At 42.9% G+C, this 19990-nt stretch overlaps 2 protein-coding genes and 1 long non-coding RNA gene across 5 annotated transcripts in view; 1 reads left to right on the forward strand and 2 right to left on the reverse strand.

The window, feature by feature from the left end:
* Nucleotides 1-19990, reverse strand: part of LOC120572814 (low affinity immunoglobulin gamma Fc region receptor II-like) — a 208107-nt gene that overhangs the window by 102647 nt on the left and 85470 nt on the right. The window lies entirely within an intron of this gene.
* The window catches only part of LOC120572879 (protein turtle-like), a 24971-nt gene continuing 5558 nt past the window's right edge, over nucleotides 578-19990 (forward strand). Inside the window, exons 1-3 of one of the 3 annotated variants that reach the window (XM_039822389.1) lie at nucleotides 578-782; nucleotides 9827-10189; nucleotides 10317-10533. In XM_039822389.1, coding sequence (XP_039678323.1) covers nucleotides 734-782; nucleotides 9827-10189; nucleotides 10317-10495 — 591 coding nt within the window. In that variant the 5' untranslated portion in view covers nucleotides 578-733 and the 3' untranslated portion in view covers nucleotides 10496-10533. Of the gene's footprint in view, nucleotides 783-9826; nucleotides 10190-10315; nucleotides 10534-16677; nucleotides 16944-19990 lie in introns of those variants that run through there. The other 2 variants (XM_039822390.1, XM_039822387.1) reach the window with 2 other exon arrangements.
* On the reverse strand, nucleotides 9375-10218 carry LOC120573002. The gene is made up of 3 exons (XR_005641577.1): nucleotides 10090-10218; nucleotides 9829-9924; nucleotides 9375-9483 (listed from the first exon to the last, which is right to left on the reverse strand). It is a non-coding gene; the product is annotated as an uncharacterized LOC120573002 (long non-coding RNA).

Genomic DNA, 19990 nt, shown 5'->3' on the forward strand with positions numbered 1-19990 from the left:
TGTTGTGTTTGAAGTAGTTTGCTGCATTTTACATCACGTCACATGTTACTGAGGAAAAAACAGGAAGTAAAAAACTCTCTGATGTTGTTTTGGAAATGTATCAAACTAACTGAAATCAAAAGTTTTTTTTGTCACTTTTTGTTTGATTTTTTTGTCATTTAATTAACACACACACAGACAGACGCACACACACAGAGACACACACACAGACAGACAACACATACACCAAACACACACACAAACAGACACAGACAGACAGACAGACAGACAGACAGACAGACAGACACACACAGACTCACACACACAAACACACACACACACACAACCCCAACAAAAAAAAAAAAAAAAAAAAAAAAAAAAAAAAAAAAAAAAAAAAAAAAAAAAAAAAAAAAAAAAAAAAAAAAAAAAAACAAAAAAAAAAAAAAAAAAAAAAAAAAAAAAAAAAAAAAAAAAAAAAAAAAAAAAAAAAAAAAAAAAAAAAAAAAAAAAAAAAAAAAAAAAAAAAAAAAAAAAAAAAAAAAAAAAAAAAAAAAAAAAAAAAAAAAAAAAAAAAAAAAAAAAAAAAAAAAAAAAAAAAAAACACACACACAGACCAGTTTGTGTTTGAGTCATTGTGCTGCAGTCCGATCCCACCCACTTCTGCACACGGAGCACAGCATACCTGACAGTGAACCTGTGTGTATAACGGCAGCATTCCTCCTGACAGCAGCAGGTCAGCTCTCTGTCAGCTCTCATGGCTCCATTAATGCTCCTGGTGTTCCTTCTGTCTGAAGCAGCTTCTGGTAAATATCAGCTTTCTGATTGTGAGAAGACTCATGTAGACTTTATATCTGACCTGTGTTGTTATGCTGAATGTGTTTGAAACCCAGAGTAATTACTTTGATACAAAAAAAAGAATGTAGTTTGTCATAATGAGACTAGATTTTGGTGTAAAAAAAAAGTGTAAAATACCTATATTTCATGTGATATTTCAGAATGTAGGACTGTGAAGTATTGTGTAATGTCGTTAAATTATCATTAACAATTGTTGTTTTTGACTTTTTCAATTAATTGAATATAAGAGTGATCGAGAACACTGTTAGAGAGAGAGAGAGAGAGAGAGAGAGAGAGACATGAACACTGTTTCTGAGAGAGAGAGAGAGAGAGAGAGAGAGAGAGAGAGAGAGAGAGAGAGAGAGAGGCCCATGGACACTGTTTCTGGGAGAGAGAGAAGAGAGAGAGCCATGGACACTGTTTCTGAGAGAGAGAGAGAGAGAGAGAGAGAGAGAGAGAGAGCCATGGACACTGTTTCCAGAGAGAGAGAGAGAGAGAGAGAGAGAGAGAGAGAGAGCCATGGACACTGTTTCTGGGAGAGAGAGAGAGAGAGAGAGCAATGGACACTGTGTCTGAGAGAGAGAGAGAGAGAGAAGAGAGCCATGGACACTGTTTCTGGGAGAGAGAGAGAGAGAGAGAGCCATGGACACTGTTCTGAGAGAGAGAGAGAGAGAGAGAGAGAGAGAGAGAGAGAGAGAGAGACATGGACACTGTTTCTGAGAGAGAGAGAGAGAGAGAGAGAGAGAGAGAGAGAGAGAGAGCCATGGACACTGTTTCTGGGAGAGAGAGAGAGAGAGAGAGCCATGGACACTGTTTCTGAGAGAGAGAGAGAGAGAGAGAGAGAGAGAGAGAGAGAGAGCCATGGACACTGTTTCTGGGAGAGAGAGAGAGAGCCATGGACACTGTTTCTGAGAGAGAGAGAGAGAGAGGAGAGAGAGAGAGAGAGACATGGACACTGTTTCTGGGAGAGAGAGAGAGAGAGAGAGCCATGGACACTGTTTCTGAGAGATTTGATTTTTAAAGGAACTTTATTTAAATCAATGTTCCCTTCTGTTATTTACAAAAAAAACTGTTCAACAGGCCAATAAATACATACAGACATAAACACTCAACTACATGACATCAGCTCCTGAGAGAAGAGGAGCTGGTCTCCTTCTACAGAGCACAACACATCACCATGGGCCCAGATCACCCTGAACTCATCCACATCCTTCATCTCTGCATAATAATTAAAATCAATCCTGATTCTGGCTTTCACCATCCGAGCAAACAGGAGATTTACATTAACATCAACAGAGTCATCTACCTTCCTCTTCCTACTCACATACACCGCCATCTTTGATTGGCCCAGGATGAAATTTAACAACTGACATTTATATTTAGCAATTTTACTGTACCTGAACCCAAGGATGAACATGTTTTTAGAAAAGACCTCCCCTACCTTACTGAACAGCTTATCCAGCAGTAAGAACAATGGAGGCAGGCGCACACACTCACAGTAACAATGAAACACAGTTTCTGTCTCATCACAGTAGGGACATGTATCACTAGCACCAGGACTAATGACAGACAGGAACTTGTTGACTGCCACTATCCCGTGTAGCACCCTCCACTGAAGGTCAGCTACTCTCTTTGTTAACGGGGGCTTATATAAACTCCTCCACGCAGGGCTGGACATCAGCCGCCCAACCCAGATGCCCTCGCCACGGTGTGTCAACCCGTTGGTGGAGCTTAGTTTTATTTAAGCACAGCACCATCAGTTTATAAAAACCCTTCCCTTTCACCTCCTTCATGTCTAAAATGCAGTGCTTTACATTTAAAAAACGACCAACATAGTGATCCAGACATGGACGGACACATAAATCAGGGAAGGAGTCCTCAGTCTGAGGTGTGGTCAGACCACCAGTATATTGCTCCAACATGATGGATTCATGTCCGGACAGTTTGTGCTTCCAGTAATCCAACAGTTTGGTGATGATCCTGACTGATCTCACCCCCAGAACAGCTGCCAAAGCAGCAGCATTGTCTAGTTTATGTCCTGTGATGTCCACCACCGTCCCCAGGGTGAGCACCCGTGCTCTGCAGAACGTGTCCGTGATGGCTGAACCAGCCCAGCAGGGGTAATCCAGCCGGTCCCCGTAGACCACCGGCTCCTGCAGCAGCCAGTGTAGGGAGTCTCCTTGCAGCCGTCTCTCCTTGACCACCAGCTTCCACACGGTGAACAAGCCTCGATAGAAAGGAGGTAAAAACTGGACACTCAGCTTCCTGGCGTCCATCAGGAACAGCGAATCCGTTAATCTAAAACCTTTAAAACTGTTCAGCACCCAGTCGGCCAGAGGTCTCCAGACCAGGTCCTTAGGGCCATAGAGCAGCCTCTGGAGGAACTGCAGGCGGAAAGCAGCGCCCCTGCTGGCCAAATGTACCAGTCCTTGTCCTCCTTCTTCCAGTGGAAGGAACAGAACAGACTGGGGAATCCAGTGCAGCTTGTCCCAAAAGAAATGAACTAAAACAGCTTGAATTTTAGCAAGCAAATTAGAAGGGGGGTCCACACAAGACAGTTTATGCCACAGAGAGGAAGCCAGCAGATTGTTAATAACCAGAGTCCTCCCTCTGTAGGACATGCTCGGTAAGAGCCACTTCCATTTCTTTAACCGGCCTTCCATCTTCTCCAGAGCCGTTATCCCAGTTTTTTTTCCAACACACAGTCCTCACCAAAAACACTCCCAAATACTTTATCCCTCCTTTCTTCCATGTTAGCCCTCCTGGGAGAGATAGAGTACCCTGCAACCCAGCCCCCACCACCACCGCTTCACTCTTAGCCCAATTAACCTTGGCAGAAGAGATGTGATTAAAACACTCACATTCGCTACCAAAGTATTGATATCTGCTTGTTTATTTAAAACAATCACGACATCGCCGGCATAAGCTGAAAGTTTAACAGCTGAAGCACACCCAGGAAAATAGACACCCCAAAAGTTCATTCCTGAGCTTATGAAGCAGAGGCTCAATCGCCAGGGAATAAAGCATCCCCGACAGAGAGCATCCCTGCCGGACCCCCTCTGCACATTAAAAGGTGCAGCCAAACCACCATTAACCTTCAATATACGCGCAATGTCACGGTACAGTACCCGAATCTTAGCTATGAAACCTGGGCTGAAACCAAAAGCATTGAGTGTGCGCGCCACAAGTACTGATGTTCAACCCGGTCAAAAGCCTTTTTCCTGGTCTATGGAAATAAGACCAGTATCCATACCCAGTGAGCTAAGAGACGTCCAAAACATGCGGAACTAGAGTGATATTATCACTCATTAACCTGCCGGGCACACAGTAGGTCTGGTCGATATGAACCACTTCACTCATCACCTCCGCGCGCAAGCGAGAGCCTTGGACAGGATCTTGTAGTCCCCACACAGCAGAGAAACAGGTCTCCAGTTCTTTATCTCCTGCAGATCTCCCTTCTCGGCAGCAGGGTGATGACTGCCCTTCTGCAGCTCCGCGGCTAGACGTCCTCTGCTCAGGCTGTCCTGGAACACCTCCAGCAGATCCCTCTCCAACCACGGGCCAGAAGGTCTTATAAAAATCCACAGGCAGCCCGTCGATGCCTGGTGCCTTCCGCCCCAGGCTCATCAGAGCCACATGCAGCTCGTTCAGGGACAGATGGTCGGTCCAGCACGGTGTTGTTATCAGCTCCCACCTGAGGAAGGCCATCGGAGAAAGGAGCAGCTGACTCCAGTGTCTTCCACATACTCCTCTCTGAACAGGTCTTTGTAGAACGAGGTGGCATACCTCCTGATCTCAGGCGTCCCCGGATCGTACACTCCATCTGCGGAGCGAAGGGAGTGGATGATCTTTCTCTGCCCGTCTTTTCCGCTCCAGACCAAAGAAGAACTGCGAGGGGGCATCCATCTGGGAGGCGTTCATGAAGCGGGGCAGCGGACCAGAGCCCCCGTGCTGTGATGCCCAACAGGTTGGCTAAAGCAGCCTTTTGACTTTAAGAGCTTCAACATGCCCTTGATTTCCTGTGGAATCCACCAACTCCTGTAACTCCACTACTTTCTATCTCCAGGTCTTGAAGAGACCTGGTAATGTGCTTGGTGACATTGGCAGTATATTGCTGACAAAAAAGTTTCACCTGAACCTTCCCAATATCCCACCACTGCTGCAACGATGGGAAACTGGACTTTTGGCTCTGGTGTAATACCCCACACCACACGCAAACCCCTCTTTAAAAGAGTTATCGTTTAAAAGTCCAGTATTAAAGTGCCAATATGCGCTGTGCAATTTTACATTTTGAATATAAACAAAGCACTGGACAAGACAATGGTCACTAAAACCAACAGGAGTAATTACACACTGCTTAAAAACACCAAAATGGTGTTTAAAACAATAAAACCTGTCCAGCCTGGCCAAAGACAACATGTTGTCTCTGGAGTGACTCCAGGTGTACTGCCTGGCGTTCAGGTGAAACCCTCTCCACACATCCTTCAGCTCACAGCCCTCCATCAGACGCCTGAGTCGGGCTGAGGAGGCAGGATGAGGCTCCAGGTGGTTTCGGTCTAAAGTGGGGTTCTCTGTGCAGTTAAAATCACCTCCCAAAAACAAAAAATCATCAGTACAATCCTGAATGACATCACACAAAAGGTTTAAAAATGTCATTCGTTCAACGGCCAGAACTGGAGCATACACATTTATAAAAATAAGGTTTACATTTTCATACTGAACCTTAATTTTTGTAAGCTGCCCACATGATCTCCTCCACACTAAAGGAGCAGGGCCGAAAGCCCTTAGAGAAGAGCACCCCGACCCCCCCACTGTTAGAGGCCTTATGGCTGAGAATAACCTCCCCCGGCCACTGCTTCCTCCACTCACTCTCATTCTCCACATTACTGTGAGTCTCTTGCAAAAAAATAACATCAAGAGCTTTGAGCTCCATCAGTTTAAAAAGAGAAGCTCTTTTAACATCGCTTCTTGCTCCATTAATGTTTAACGATCCAATTTTTAGTTCCGCCATTAAAAAGGAAAAGCAAAACAAAACACACACAACATGTATGTGGAGAAACATATTACACCTAATCATCATCCTCAATCAGCTGAGCTCTGACTTTGGTGACCAGTTTCTTGAGGCGGTAACCCTCTTGTTTAGTGAACCCTTCTGTATCTGTCCTGAGCCAGGCCACAGACCTGATGAACCCTCTCAGATCAGGGAAGAACTGCTCGGTCTTAACTGCCTTGATCCCTTTAGTGTCCTGCAGGAACTTCTTAATTTTATCCAGAGGATAAAGAGTTAACTCTTCTGCTTGGGATGCAGTCCACTCACATTCCTCCTCATCATCCTCATCCTCATCACTCAGATCCTCCAGCAGCTTCTTAGCTTTTGCCTCACTCTGCTCCTTGTGAGCACTGCTCTTTCTTTTGCTGGAACCTTTAATGATCTCCATCTCTTCAGACAGATTTTCAGCCAAATCAACATCAGCCACATTAATAACCTCCTGACTGCAGCCTTTTCCTTTAGCACTGCCTTTCTTTTTCCCTGTCTGTTTATTATTGTCTGGTTTGTCATTAGACTGGGCCTGGCCTTCGTTTACACTCTCACTATGTTCAACATTTCCCTCTTTTTCCTGCGTGTCTGTTTCTGTAACCTGTGCAGTTTCTGCACTCTGTTGCACACCTGCCAAGTCTGAGTCAGCCGCAGGAGGCGCAACACCTGAGTCTGAGCCCCCGAAGCGGCTCTGCGCCCGATCGGCGAACCGCCCGCCCATCGGGACCGGGGCCGTCTCCGCCGAACCGCCCGGCCCATCGGGACCGGGGCCGGATCCGCGGGACCGGGCGGGCCGGCCGCGGGGACAGGAACGGACCAAATGACCTCTCCTCCGCGATCCAAAACACTTCATCGTATCCGACGTTGCAAACACAACATAAGTGAAGCCGTCAACTTTAAAACTGAACGTTAAATTTAGATCCGGCGTTGTCCTTTAAAATCATGAAGACTTGTCTTCTGTGACACATTACGTGCCTGAGTTTTGGGTGATTTGCACCCGAAGGAAACCATTTTAATGGGAGACATCAGCTGGCCGTACGCGACAGCTCTCTGGCCAAATCGTCAGTTTTAATGAACGGAGGAGCGTTTGAAACGGTGATCCGCGTAGCGGGCTCACCAGCGGAGAACCGGGGTGAAAGTATCCCGGATCACAACTCCTTTCTCCACCACAGTGTCAACCTTCACCACATCATCCAGGAAAATCACCACGGCCCTGTTCATACGGGAGGCCGACAGCACGCTGTCAAACCCCACTACCTCCCGACAGCATAGCTGGCCTCCTCCACTGAACAGCCCACATGCGGGAAATCCTCACCGCATGTCGGCGCAGTTAGCTTCTCTAGCACCGCGGCCGCCAGCCACGGGCATTATACCCGGCTGACAACCAAACTACCCGAACTAAACCCTCCACCAACTAATAACTAACCACCACACAACCAAATAAACACATACAAAACCCAAAATAAAGAGAAAAACAAAGATAGAAACTCACACGCGCCTGAGACTCACTCTGCACACTCACCACGCATCCGGCCACACAGAGAGAGAGAGAGAGAGAGACACAGAGAGAGAGAGAGAGAGAGACAGAGAGAGAGAGAGAGAGAGACAGAGAGAGAGAGAGAGAGCCATGGACACTGTTTCTGGGAGAGAGAGAGAGAGAGCCATGGACACTGTTTCTGGGAGAGAGAGAGAGAGAGAGAGAGCCATGGACACTGTTTCTGGGAGAGAGAGAGAGAGAGAGAGAGAGAGGCCATGGACACTGTTTCTGAGAGAGAGAGAGAGAGAGAGAGAGAGAGCCATGGACACTGTTTCTGAGAGAGAGAGAGAGAGAACCACCATGAACACTGTTTCTAGAGAGAGAGAGAGAGAGAGAGCCATGAACACTGTTTCTGAGAGAGAGAGAGAGAGCCATGAACACTGTTTCTGAGAGAGAGAGAGAGAGCCATGAACACTGTTTCTGAGAGAGAGAGAGCCATGAACACTGTTTCTGAGAGAGAGAGAGAGCCATGGACACTGTTTCTGAGAGAGAGAGAGAGAGAGAGAGAGAGAGAGCGCCGCGAACACTGTTTCTGAGAGAGAGAGAGAGCCATGAACACTGTTTCTGAGAGAGAGAGAGAGCCATGAACACTGTTTCTGAGAGAGAGAGAGAGAGAGAGACCACCATGAACACTGTTTCTGAGAGAGAGAGAGAGAGAGAGAGAGAGACCACCATGAACACTGTTTCTGAGAGAGAGAGAGAGAGAGAGAGAGAGAGAGAGAGAGAGACCACCATGAACACTGTTTCTGAGAGAGAGAGAGACCACCATGAACACTGTTTGCGAGAGAGAGAGAGAGAGCCATGGACACTGTTTCTGAGAGAGAGAGAGAGAGAGAGAGAGAGAGAGAGACCATGGACACTGTTTCTGAGAGAGAGAGAGAGAGAGAGAGAGAGAGAGAGAGAGAGAGAGAGCCATGGACACTGTTTCTGAGAGAGAGAGAGAGAGAGAGAGAGAGAGAGCCATGGACACTGTTTCTGAGAGAGAGAGAGAGAGAGAGAGAGAGACCACCATGAACACTGTTTCTGAGAGAGAGAGAGAGCGCCATGGACACTGTTTCTGAGAGAGAGAGAGAGAGAGACCACCATGAACACTGTTTCAAACATTTAGCATGTTTAATAATGCAAAAAAAGCAGTCCTACAGGATTATTACTGGAAAGGACTTTTTAGTAAAGCTTTCAAAACATGAGAGTTGATTACATGATGAGTTTCTGAAGTCTTTAAATCTGTTGTTGAATCATTGTTGAATTTCCTTTTTTATTCACTCTGTATGTTTTATGCTTATATGTTAATCACTGTTTTGGCCAAAATGAGTATTACAACAACAAAACACTTAGGGCCCTATTTTAACGAAGGGTGCGTTGTCTCACTCAGACACACAGACACACACACAGACACACACACACACACACACACACACACACACACACACACACACACACACACACACACACACACAGACACACAGACACACAGACACACACACAAAGACAGACACACACACACACAAACTGATGTGTACACACACACACACACACACACACACACACACAGACAGAGACACACACACAGACACCAGTGTGTGTGTTAATTGAGTCATTGTGGAGGATGTGCAGTAGTGTGTGCTGATGTTGAACTGTAATGTGTTACACTGACAGGTGTTTCCATTATTTTGTCCAACCCATTTATATCAATGACCTAAATAAGTTAAGTACACAGCAACACAAACTTATTTCCAATTAATTTTTATTTTTTAAAGTCTGTTACTACTCTGACTGAATGGATTCTTTCTTTGGGCGTGGGCTCTCACCTTTCTGGGGTCAAAAAAGGATTTCTTTGGTTTTGGTGGTGTTTAGGCTAAGATGGTGATGGTCACACCAGACCTTTCATCATTTCATCATGGTACACTGAACTGAACCTTGCAGCAGGCTTAGTATGATCGTGTCATCTGAGAAGTTGATTAGATCATTATTTGGCTGTTGACTTCTGCTTTCACTGGTGTGAAGTGTGAAGAGGATAGGTGAACTCCCACAGCCTTGAGGTGCTCCTGTACTCCAGTGTCTGACCTCTGAGAGAGAGACCTCTACCTGGTGGGATCTGGTTGTTAAAGGAAGAGTAAAACCATTTGATTTAGTTTAACTTCTGTACAAGCATGTGAGGTTGAAGCGTGTTGAAAGCTGAGCTAATATCTGCCTGTGAAAAACAAGTCCTCATAAATCCAGCGAATTTAAAATTCCATCACAAAGAAAGCGGAAGGAAACGGAAAATACTATAATTTAATTGAGTCTTGCGTTGAATAGAATTTTAGAAGTGACGACAGTTTACAACTCAGTTAGTTTTGAAACTACTGATTTTGTGAAATTAGTTTTCTACAGAGTCCTGGCTGTTGAGGTCTTTTGAAAAATAATAAGTATTAAGTTTTATTATTATTGTTTTTCAGACCTGATTGAGGTAACAGTGCATCCTGGAGATGATGTCATTCTGCCATGTCAGGCTGCTCATCCCTCCATCAGAGCTGCAGAGTGGACCAGACCTGACCTGGAGGAGCCAGAATACGTCCTGTTATACAGAGATGGACACCTGGATCCAACCTACCAGCATCCAGACTTTAAGGACAGGGTGGAGCTGGTGGACAGAGATGTGAAGGACGGAGACGTGTCTTTAAATCTAAAGAATGTGAGCAGCATCGACAACGGAACATACGAGTGTCGAGTTGCACCAGCTGGTTCAAGACGTAGAAAGAGAGCCATCATTGACTCGGAGCCAATCAGAATCATCCGTCTGCAGGTTCCAGAGCCAGCAGGTGAGTGAGTCTCTCTCAGTGAGTGTTTCTGAGTATCAGGTTGTAGCTGCAGTTTCTAACATCAGAGAGGATGAAAGCTGCTCCACTATCCACACATCTACTGACTCATATGTTTTATTATCTTCAGGTTCTGAGAATAGAAACTCCTCTACTGTCGGCCGATACCGTGGACTGGCAGCAGGTGTTGCAGGTGTTCTGCTTCTTGTAACCGTTGCAGTCCTGAAATATAAAAGACATAAGAACAAGACATCAGGACCACCTGCTGCTGATGATGATGATGAAGCATCGGGCGATAAGTTCATCTGACAACTCCCAGAGCTCTTCACACCTGACTGTTTTCTCAGGTGCTGTATATTCAAGACTTCTCTTTCTGTGTGAGGTCATGTTGAAATCTGCTGTTTGTTTTTCTCTTCCCTCTATGAAATCCACATACTTTTTTAAAAGTAAAAGTACTGTTAGTACAAAGACATTTTACTCAAGTAAAAGTTCTGTTACTTTAAAGAAAAACAAAGTTACTTAACTAAACATACTTTGAATGAATTGTAGTAAAAACAAAAACAAAGTAAGGCTACTTATTTGATACCTGAAAATTGTGCTCAGATAAAAGATAAGTCATTAAAATGTTCTTTAAGAGCAGAATGAAGTAGAAAAAAGAGATTTTCAGACAATATAAACTCAGCAGCAGTACACAGAAATACTTTGCTCCATTAAATGAGAAAATGTAATCTATTACTTCAGCCCAGCTCTACTCGGAGCGGATATATTACAGCAAGTTTTTAACAGAAAATGATGTTTCTTTAGTTGTAAATATCAGCAAGAGCACCCACCAAATATCTTCTAATCAGGTGTAGAGAGCTCTTCAACATGTCATCGATTTGTATGTTTGATCGAGTTAACATTTTATATGGAGGGAATTTTAAATGATTGTTTTCTGCTGGGTAATATAAAGCCTTGTGTTGCCTGCTTGGAATGATTTCTTGCAGCTAATGATTTAAAATCAACTAACCTTGAATGGTTTAAACTGAGGAGTTTATTACATTGTGAATATTGTTATTGTAATTATAAAATCATCTGATGCAGATCAGAATATCTCAGGGGGACATAGAGGACCAGTCTGTCTCTAAATAAGACCTTAAACTGTATAGCCAACTGTTTTTTTTGGAAACGGGTTAAAGTCTACCTAGATAAGAGTTATTGTGGAGGTGCTGTCTTCCTAGACCTAAGGCAAGCTTTTGATACTGTTCATCACGAAGTTCTTTTATCTAAATTAACATATTTAAGTTTCTCTGAGCAAGCTCTCAACTGGATGATCGCATTCCCCCGCCAGGAACCAAGACACCGCGGAAGACTCGAGCGGTTGCGGTTACATTCGGTCTCGACATACTATTTACACACTCATACTGACCGACACTAGACTCACGCACTGGCCACGGTTACATTCGGTGAGCAGTCTCCTCATGACAGTCTAACTACCATGTAGCAACATTCACTTCTAACATTTAACTTAAAATAACTACTAAGATAACATGATGTGTATTTGTATGTGATATAATAATTTCCCCTTGGTAATGTAGCCTATAAATTTCCATGAACACAATTCTAAAATGCACGAGACATAAAGGCTTCTGCTATCAGTTGATAACTAAAACTTGCCGAGAACCTAGACACCCGTGATTACGTAAACGTCAACGGTTTGTTTTTGGAAAAGGTTAAAGGCTACCTAGTAGGGCTTTGACTCCGAACTTCGTTATTCGAATATCATTCGAATATTTAAAAAAATAATGATATTCGAACGAATATTAGCCAGCCCTTAATATTCGAACCTGTTATGGGCATTGTTTTTTGTAAATGAGTTTGCTTGTAAACGTTGTTTTCAGTTCAGATTCCGAGGCTTTTTCACGCATTTCAAAATGTAACTACACGTCGCGGCGACGCACGCGTTCTCGGCCGGGCTCGGTAGCGGTGCATTCCCCCCAAATTCTCAAAGAAGGTGGCTGGCCCAGGGCCAGGCCAGCTCAGCGGCGTCTTTCTCCCGTCGCGTTCCGCTGTCTCTCCTACCTACACCGGCGCCGCACCCTGTCCCTTCTCCCCTTCCTACCTGCCTGCCCATGTGGCGAGAGAGCACAGAGGGGAGGGCGGGGCTGCTCCTCTGTCACACAACAGAAGAGAAAGGGGATTTCGGCGGCCACAGGAGAGAAATACATTGCGTGCTCGCTGGACAATACTGCCGACTCTTTTTTTATTTTACAGAAAGTCGCTGTCTTTTCTACAGAAAGTCGCCACATTTGTCGCTAGTCGCTTTTGTGAAAAAAAGTCGCTAAATTGGCAACACCGCCCACACCAGCACACGAGTATAAACATCAGACCACTTACGTAGGCTACGGTGAAAGCTCCGAACTTCCTGTCGAAAGCACACTGTTTGTGTTTAATCCAGGGTCTGACTTAATTTTTTTTTTTAACCTGAAGGCATTTAATGGTCAAAATATTATTAATAAATATTCGAATATATTTGAATATTAATATTAATTTACAAACGAACTTCGAATATGATTTTTGGGAAAAAGTCAAAGGCCTACTACCTAGATGTTTGGTCCTGTCTTCCTAGACCTAAGGCAAACTTTTGATACTGTTAATTACACTGTTCTTTTATCTAAATTAACATATTTTAATTAATTAATTTGATACAATCATACCTGTCCAGTTGAAAGCAATATGTTCTTATTAATGATTCAAAGTCCCCACTCTGTGAATGTCCAGTGCCCTCAAGGCTCCATGATTGGTCCAATCCTGTTTACACTGTATATAAATGATCTGCCAGAGGCATGTAAACATGTTGATGTTCAGATGTATGCAGATGATGCTGTAATCTTTACACATGCTAAGAACTACCAAGAGATGGCATCCACACTTACATCTACAATGGCTCACATTGATGACTGGCTCACAAAGTCATGTCTCTATCTAAACACCAAAAAAACAGTCTGTATGGCGTTTACCAAATAAAACATGAAGGTGTCACAATCTAATGTCTTCCTTAGAGGACAGGTGCTTGATATTGTTAATGAATTAAAGTATCTAGGAGTCATATATGACTCCACCCTAACATTCAAACGCCATGTAAAAAAGGTGGGAAATAAAGTTAAATTCAATTTGCAGAATTTTAAACAAGTTAGGCCATTTCTGGACACCAAAGCTGCCAAGTTGTTCTTATATACTATAATCTTTTCATACATTGAGTTATGTTTTACTAACTGGTCATTAACTAGCATAAATACTCTTAAAAGCATTGAATCTTTATTTAAGAAAGCCATGAAAACTTTTGATAAAAAGGGGCATTGTCATTTCACCATTGCAATATCTTACAGATACATATATTTTTAAGCTTTGACAATTTCAAGCATTTCAAGTAGGACTGCTGCATGGCTTTTTCCAAAGACTTGAAAGCAGAGGTGTCCTACCATTTAGATGCACCACTTCTGGCCAAAATATATTGTCAATATTAGGAGGTAAACTCTGGAATGGCTTGTCCCTCCCAATAAGAGTCCTACATTCAACACCTTTAAAATACTCTTAAAACAAACCAAAGATGCTGACTCACTTTTAACTGTCACACATTTCATCACCCAGACACTTTCACTGTTAAACTGAATGCAGTATAGAATTGGATGAATAACGTCTTTGTCATCGTGTATTTTTGTTTTGTTTTTGTCAATGTATATGTTAGTCATTATGTGTAAATTTTAATTTATAGTGAATGAGTATGAGTTTACTAATTCTGGCATATTTACATATTTTGTTTTATTTGCAGATTGGCTCAAAGTATTGTGTGTTCTGATCAAATAAAAACAGTATTTATATGTTACTCATTTGCACGTTTATTAGACTTCAGTGTGAGATGTTTACATTGTTATTGTAGAAGATGAATGTGAAATCATGTGAACAATGTGAGAGAAAAATGTCTCATTTTATTTCCTTTAGTCGTGATTAAAAAGAGAAGGTGCAGTACGTCCAGATTTAAAGCTAATTAAAGGCTTTGAGAGGCTTCTCTGTCTTTCATTGTTTACATGTATCGGCATAAAACTATTTCTAAGTCAGGACTGTTTGAAAATGAAAATCCATTTCAGGTGAGATCATTAGTTGCAGCTCTATCTGACTTTGTGATACTTGTGTTATGTTTTATGCAAGACTAGTGTTTACCTGTCGTATAACGTTAAGAATAAAAAAAAAGAGTAGCTCAAACTTTCTCGGGCACTGATTGGCTGAGGGGAAGCAGAGGATGTCTTCATTCATAGCGAGCAGCGCAGAGACACACAGACCGACATTAGTGGACCAGAGTCCGGCTGTAACACGGAGGATTACCCCCCCAGTATGGATCTGTTCTCTGCGGATTATAATGTCGACAAAGACGGACAGAGGGAACCGCGTTGGGTGATGGGGGAAAGCTCGGCGGCTCCTCCGGTGGTGATCCGAAAATCTCACCCCCGCTATCCTACGCTTTCAGCAAGACGCTGAACTTGGCTCCACATTCGCTCCGGTTCTCTTTAAGTTTCGATTCCACCTTAAAAAATGCCTGTTTCAGCCATTGGGTGGCAGTGTTTATCTCAAAATTGTACATATTGCCTACATAACAACAGATGCTGACTTTGCACTGCCCCTTAACTGCCAAATATGGTTGTCCGTTGAATTTCTCACCCGATTCACATACTATAGATTATAATGTTTCCAATGATGCCCCATATGTCCATATTTACTGTAGAATTACGGAGAAAATCGAGTTCAAAAATACATATTTTGACATATTTTGACGTTGCTATTGCAACAGATGCTGACTTTGCACTGCCCCCTAACGGCCAAATATGCTTGTCCGTTGAATTTCTCACCTGATTCACATACTATAGATTATAATGTTTCCAATGATGCCCCATATGTCCATATTTACTGTAGAATTACGGAGGAAATCGAGTTAGGGGACAGTGCAAAGTCAGCATCTGTTGCAATAGCAACGTCAAAATATGTCAATATGTATTTTTGAACTCTATTTTCTCCGTAATTCTACAGTAAATATGGACACATGGGGCATCATTGGAAACCTTATGATCGATAGTATATGAATCAGGTGAGAAATTCAACGGACAAGCATATTTGGCCGTTAGGGGGCAGTGCAAAGTCAGCATCTGTTGTTATGTAGGCTATATGTACAATTTTGAGATAAACACTGCCACCCAATGGCTGAAACAGGCATTTTTTAAAGGTGGAATCGAAACTTAAAGAGAACCGGAGTGAATGTGGAGCAGAGTTCAGCATCGTGCTTTCAGCGGTCTATACAGATATATATATCCGAGAAAGGGTGACTGTGAGGCGGATACAGAGCACCGCGAGGGGACGGTCCTTTCACCGGCTGTTTTAATGTGTTATGTTTAAAAGAAGTCTGACTTCTTTTGTTGCGTGGTTGTATGCACATATACCGGCAGTATTTAGATAAAAGACAAGCAGTAGCTCTATGTCCACAAGTTGTTTTTGCTGCCCCGACGTGGCAGGCAGCTTTATTATTTACTGAGCACATTTCAGCAGCAAGGGGACATTTAAAAAAACAAAAGTCACTACAGATCATACCATCAGGGACACAACAATAACATCCAGAAATCAGCAAACTATATGTATGGCTAAAATTGTTACTTTAACAGATGAAACTTTTTTCAAAACAAAAAAAAAGTCCATAACACATAATTCTTGAGCGACAGATAACAAAAAATCCACAACAATCTCTATCCCCACAGGGCAGGCAAACACAACACTGTTTACAACACTGCCTGTCGGGACATTCTGCTTAACGTGAACAAACTTAACGTGGTTTAATGTACCTAAACAACGGTCAATCATCACCACATTTCTCATGGCCATATCTTGTAATGAACACTTTATCCTGTCAAAAGAATTAAACCGAAATCAAACGATTATAAGTTATCTCACAAAGCGTTTTCTTCTTCATTGGCGCCTGGAGAGAAAAAAAAAGCTTGTAGCTAAACAATGATCAATGATTACCAAATTTCTCTCTCATATTGCTCCTCATAACCACTGAAAACTGTCAAAAAATCGAACCAGAAATGTGGTGATGACTGATCGTTGTTTAGGTACATTAAACCACGTTAAGCTTTTTCATGTTAGGACTTATAAAGCCCATGAGAACCGTGGGGAGTCAACCCCCAGCTCTCCGCTGCCCTGCTGGAAATGTGAAGCAGAAACGCGTCAGATAAAGTCCATAATAATTGGACTTTGGGTTCGATTTTTTGACAGTTTTCAGTGGTCATGAGGAGCAATATGAGAGAGAAATTTGGTAATCATTGATCATTGTTTACGTACATTTTTATTCATTAGTAAGCTACAGGACAGCGTCTTTCAAACATGACCTGCGCGAAAGAGAAAAAATAATGAATGCGTCATTGTACCCAGCACTTCTAGAAATGTAGGCTACTTCCAAATTTGCGTCTCTGTCCCCAGCACATTTCAAACCAAACTGACGCCCATTAACTTACCCGTATCTCCATCTGGAAAATAATTCGATTTCGTATTTTTGACCCTCTGAACCGTTGGACATGCCTCGGCATGAGACGAGACGGCTTGACCATGGGACGCTCCAGGCTGCGGCCATACCCGCCTCCTCCTTCTTGGAAACCGCAACAGCTGTTTTCAGGTTTCAACATGTTTTGCGCTGTCCTGTGTTTCCTGCTCCTCCTGCAGCTCTCTGCCTCCGAAAGTAAGTGTAAGAGACCCGGGCGGTGCTAATACGGCACCGGGTGCTTTAACGACCGTTATCCGAATACGCGGATATCGGTGCCATTTAGGTGCCACTTAAATGCCTGCGCTTCTCTCTGATGCTCCGAAAACGGACGTTAGAGGGAACTGAAACATCCCCAGACGGGACGCTAGTTAACACTTAGCAGCAGGTAACGTTAGCCTACCGTTAGCTAAAACATGGTTAAAATGCCGACAGCTGGCGTGTCCAAATCCACTTTTGCTAGTTTGACGGCGGAAAAAAATGTGTCCGGGCGCATGGTTCTTAAAGGGTTGTAGGCTACTTGTGCTGCGTTCATGGACATCGGAAAAACATTTTTTCGAGTGAAAACGTCATCATTCACGTCACTTCCTGTGGGAATCACCCAGCATATTTCCTTGGAGCACGTTGGCACCAAGATCTTGGCTGCAGCTGTCGCCGTGGTCCTGCTGCACTCCCTGCCGTGCCCTGCAGTGTCATGCTGCTTCCTGCTACGTCCATCCATGCTCTGCTGGGCCACGCTACATCCTGTAACGCCCTGCAGCGCCCTGATATTAAGGCTGAGCAATTTTATCGATTCTGCGATATATATTGATATTTTTTCCCCCAAGAAAGTATTTATTTTTAAGCCGCGAGTATCGATACATAAGTCCCATTCATATCCCCCGTGTTTACCCCTGTTCACGTTGCAGGAAGAGCGATTTGGTCAGCCAGCCGCTAGTGTCGCTGTAGAGCAGCCAACGTCAACTGGCGGCCCGCCGCCAAATGTTTTAGTCTGGCCCGCAGAATAATCATGAATTCACAAAATGTAAAGAGGACAAAATGTGTTCTGTTATTTATCATTTCAAGCATTTAGAGCAAAAACCCAGCCCCCTGTATTTACATCTCTATTCACATGCTGGGATTCTGTACAGCGATGATGTGTGTGCGTTAAAACACACACACACAGCTGAGCCGAGATGTGTGTGCGTCAAAGGTTAAAACATGCAGCACCTGACTGGGAACGATACAGAGTTACCAACGGCCGCTGGGGCAGATGAACTCACGCTAGTCTCTTTTCTGTAAATAGGCTACAATTAAACCTTTGTGAGTAGAAAGTCAATACTTATCAATGCACTCACCTGTGTAGACCGGCATAAACATGTAGAAAGCGATATTTCAATCTGCTCTGTCTGCTCAGTCCACCGCGCTGTTTTACGCAAACACAGCTCTACTCGGCAAATAGCGAATTTTTACAAACAAGCTAAAACAAAAGCTGTCGGTTTGTAGTCAAACTGTTTATCTTAGTTTGCCGGGAATCTGGAAATTTTGACAAATTCTTGTAAACCTGCTGGCTGAACAAACCAAACTCTCCGCTAGAGCGGACAATCTGGAGCTACTTAATAGTAGGGGTGGGGTAAAAAATCGATACAGCATAGTATCGCAATATTTTTCGTGGCAATACTGTATCGATACACAGACGCCAAGTATCGATCTTTTATGATATATGTGTTGGTCAGTCTGTCTGCTGACAATCCCCATTTTGCAGCAATACAATTGAAGTGAGATGAACAAACAGAGAAATTTATCTTTTTAGATAAAACAGATGTTGACAAAATTGTCCTTTGGGGAGATCATTTGAAACTGGGAACAATTTGAAGTTGGAAAAAAGGTAATAAATTGCAATATATCGCAGAATATTGCAATATGTTTAAAATCGCAATAATATTGTATCGTGACATAAGTATCGTGATGATATCGTATCGTGAGGCCTCTGGGGATTCCCACTCCTACTTAATATGCACGTGAATGACGCGATCGTTATGTTCGAGTGATGATGATGATGCTGGTTGTATTATTTTGCAATAACATCGTTTTATTGCAAATGAGGCATACATGACGAGTGCATAGCCTGCTTATCAGTCCATTCATCATTAAAGCTGGGCTTTTGGCTTTTCCACGTCAACTTTTCGCTTCAGCCTCTTTGACAGTGACATGTTTACCTGACAACAGCCTTTCTTTCTGCAAGAATTTTCCACCAATCAGGATGCTGCATACTACAATAATTTTTCCATAATCACAGACTTTAACCATCACTCCTCAGTGAACTGCCTCCGAGTCTGAGATCATTTTCTAGTTAAAGAGCCAGTTATCATTATGGAGTTTCTATGTTTTTTAGGAGTTTGCTCACACTAATACATGTAAAAAAAAAAAAGAAAGTGAAAATTTCGAACAAGAATAGGTGTATTAGGTATAAATTCATTTTATTTTCTTTATTTGAAAGTCCGGCCGCCAGAGTGCTTAGAAAAATTCTGAAAAAAAATGTAGTTGAAGATCCCTGCTGTAGACTCTCTGTCCAGTCAGAGACATATATTGTGTAATGGATGTTTTCAGTTCAATTAATTAAATCCAAGTAAATGGAACACTCACAAGATGTCACCAAAATCACTCTGTCCCCTTTAAATCTTTCAGAAAATGATGTAAGTGTATCGAATTATATCGAATCGTATCGTTGGCTGAATATCGTGATATATATCGTATCGTGAGATTAGTGTATCGCTACAGCCCTACCTGATATGACATGAACTACTACGACTACCATTTGAAGTCCCTATTACTTATCTTTATTATGACTATTACTGCCACTGTTCATCACACCGCCTACCAAGAGCCTGGGTCTGTCCCAGGTTTCTTTCTAATAGGGAGTTTTTCCTCGCCACTGTCGCTCTGCTTGCTCTTGGGACTTATTAGAATAGTTGGGGCTTTGTAAATTATAGAGTGTGGTCTAGACCTACTGTATCTGTAAAGTGACTCGAGATAACTCTTGTTATGATTTGATACTATAAATAAAATTGAATTGAATTGAATCAGAGGTGGGAAACTGGGGCTACATTTTGCTTATCGAGTTTCCCAGTTGGTGACGCGTTGTTGACAACTGACGTTTGATGGAGGCGACTTTGGATCACTGAACATATTTCAATGACAATTAACTGTTTATTGTGGACAAACGCCTCTGCCAAGAAACATACACAGACATAATATGTTTCAGA

This window comes from Perca fluviatilis, chromosome 14 (assembly GCF_010015445.1).
Source record: "Perca fluviatilis chromosome 14, GENO_Pfluv_1.0, whole genome shotgun sequence".
Taxonomy (NCBI): Eukaryota; Metazoa; Chordata; class Actinopteri; order Perciformes; family Percidae; genus Perca; species Perca fluviatilis.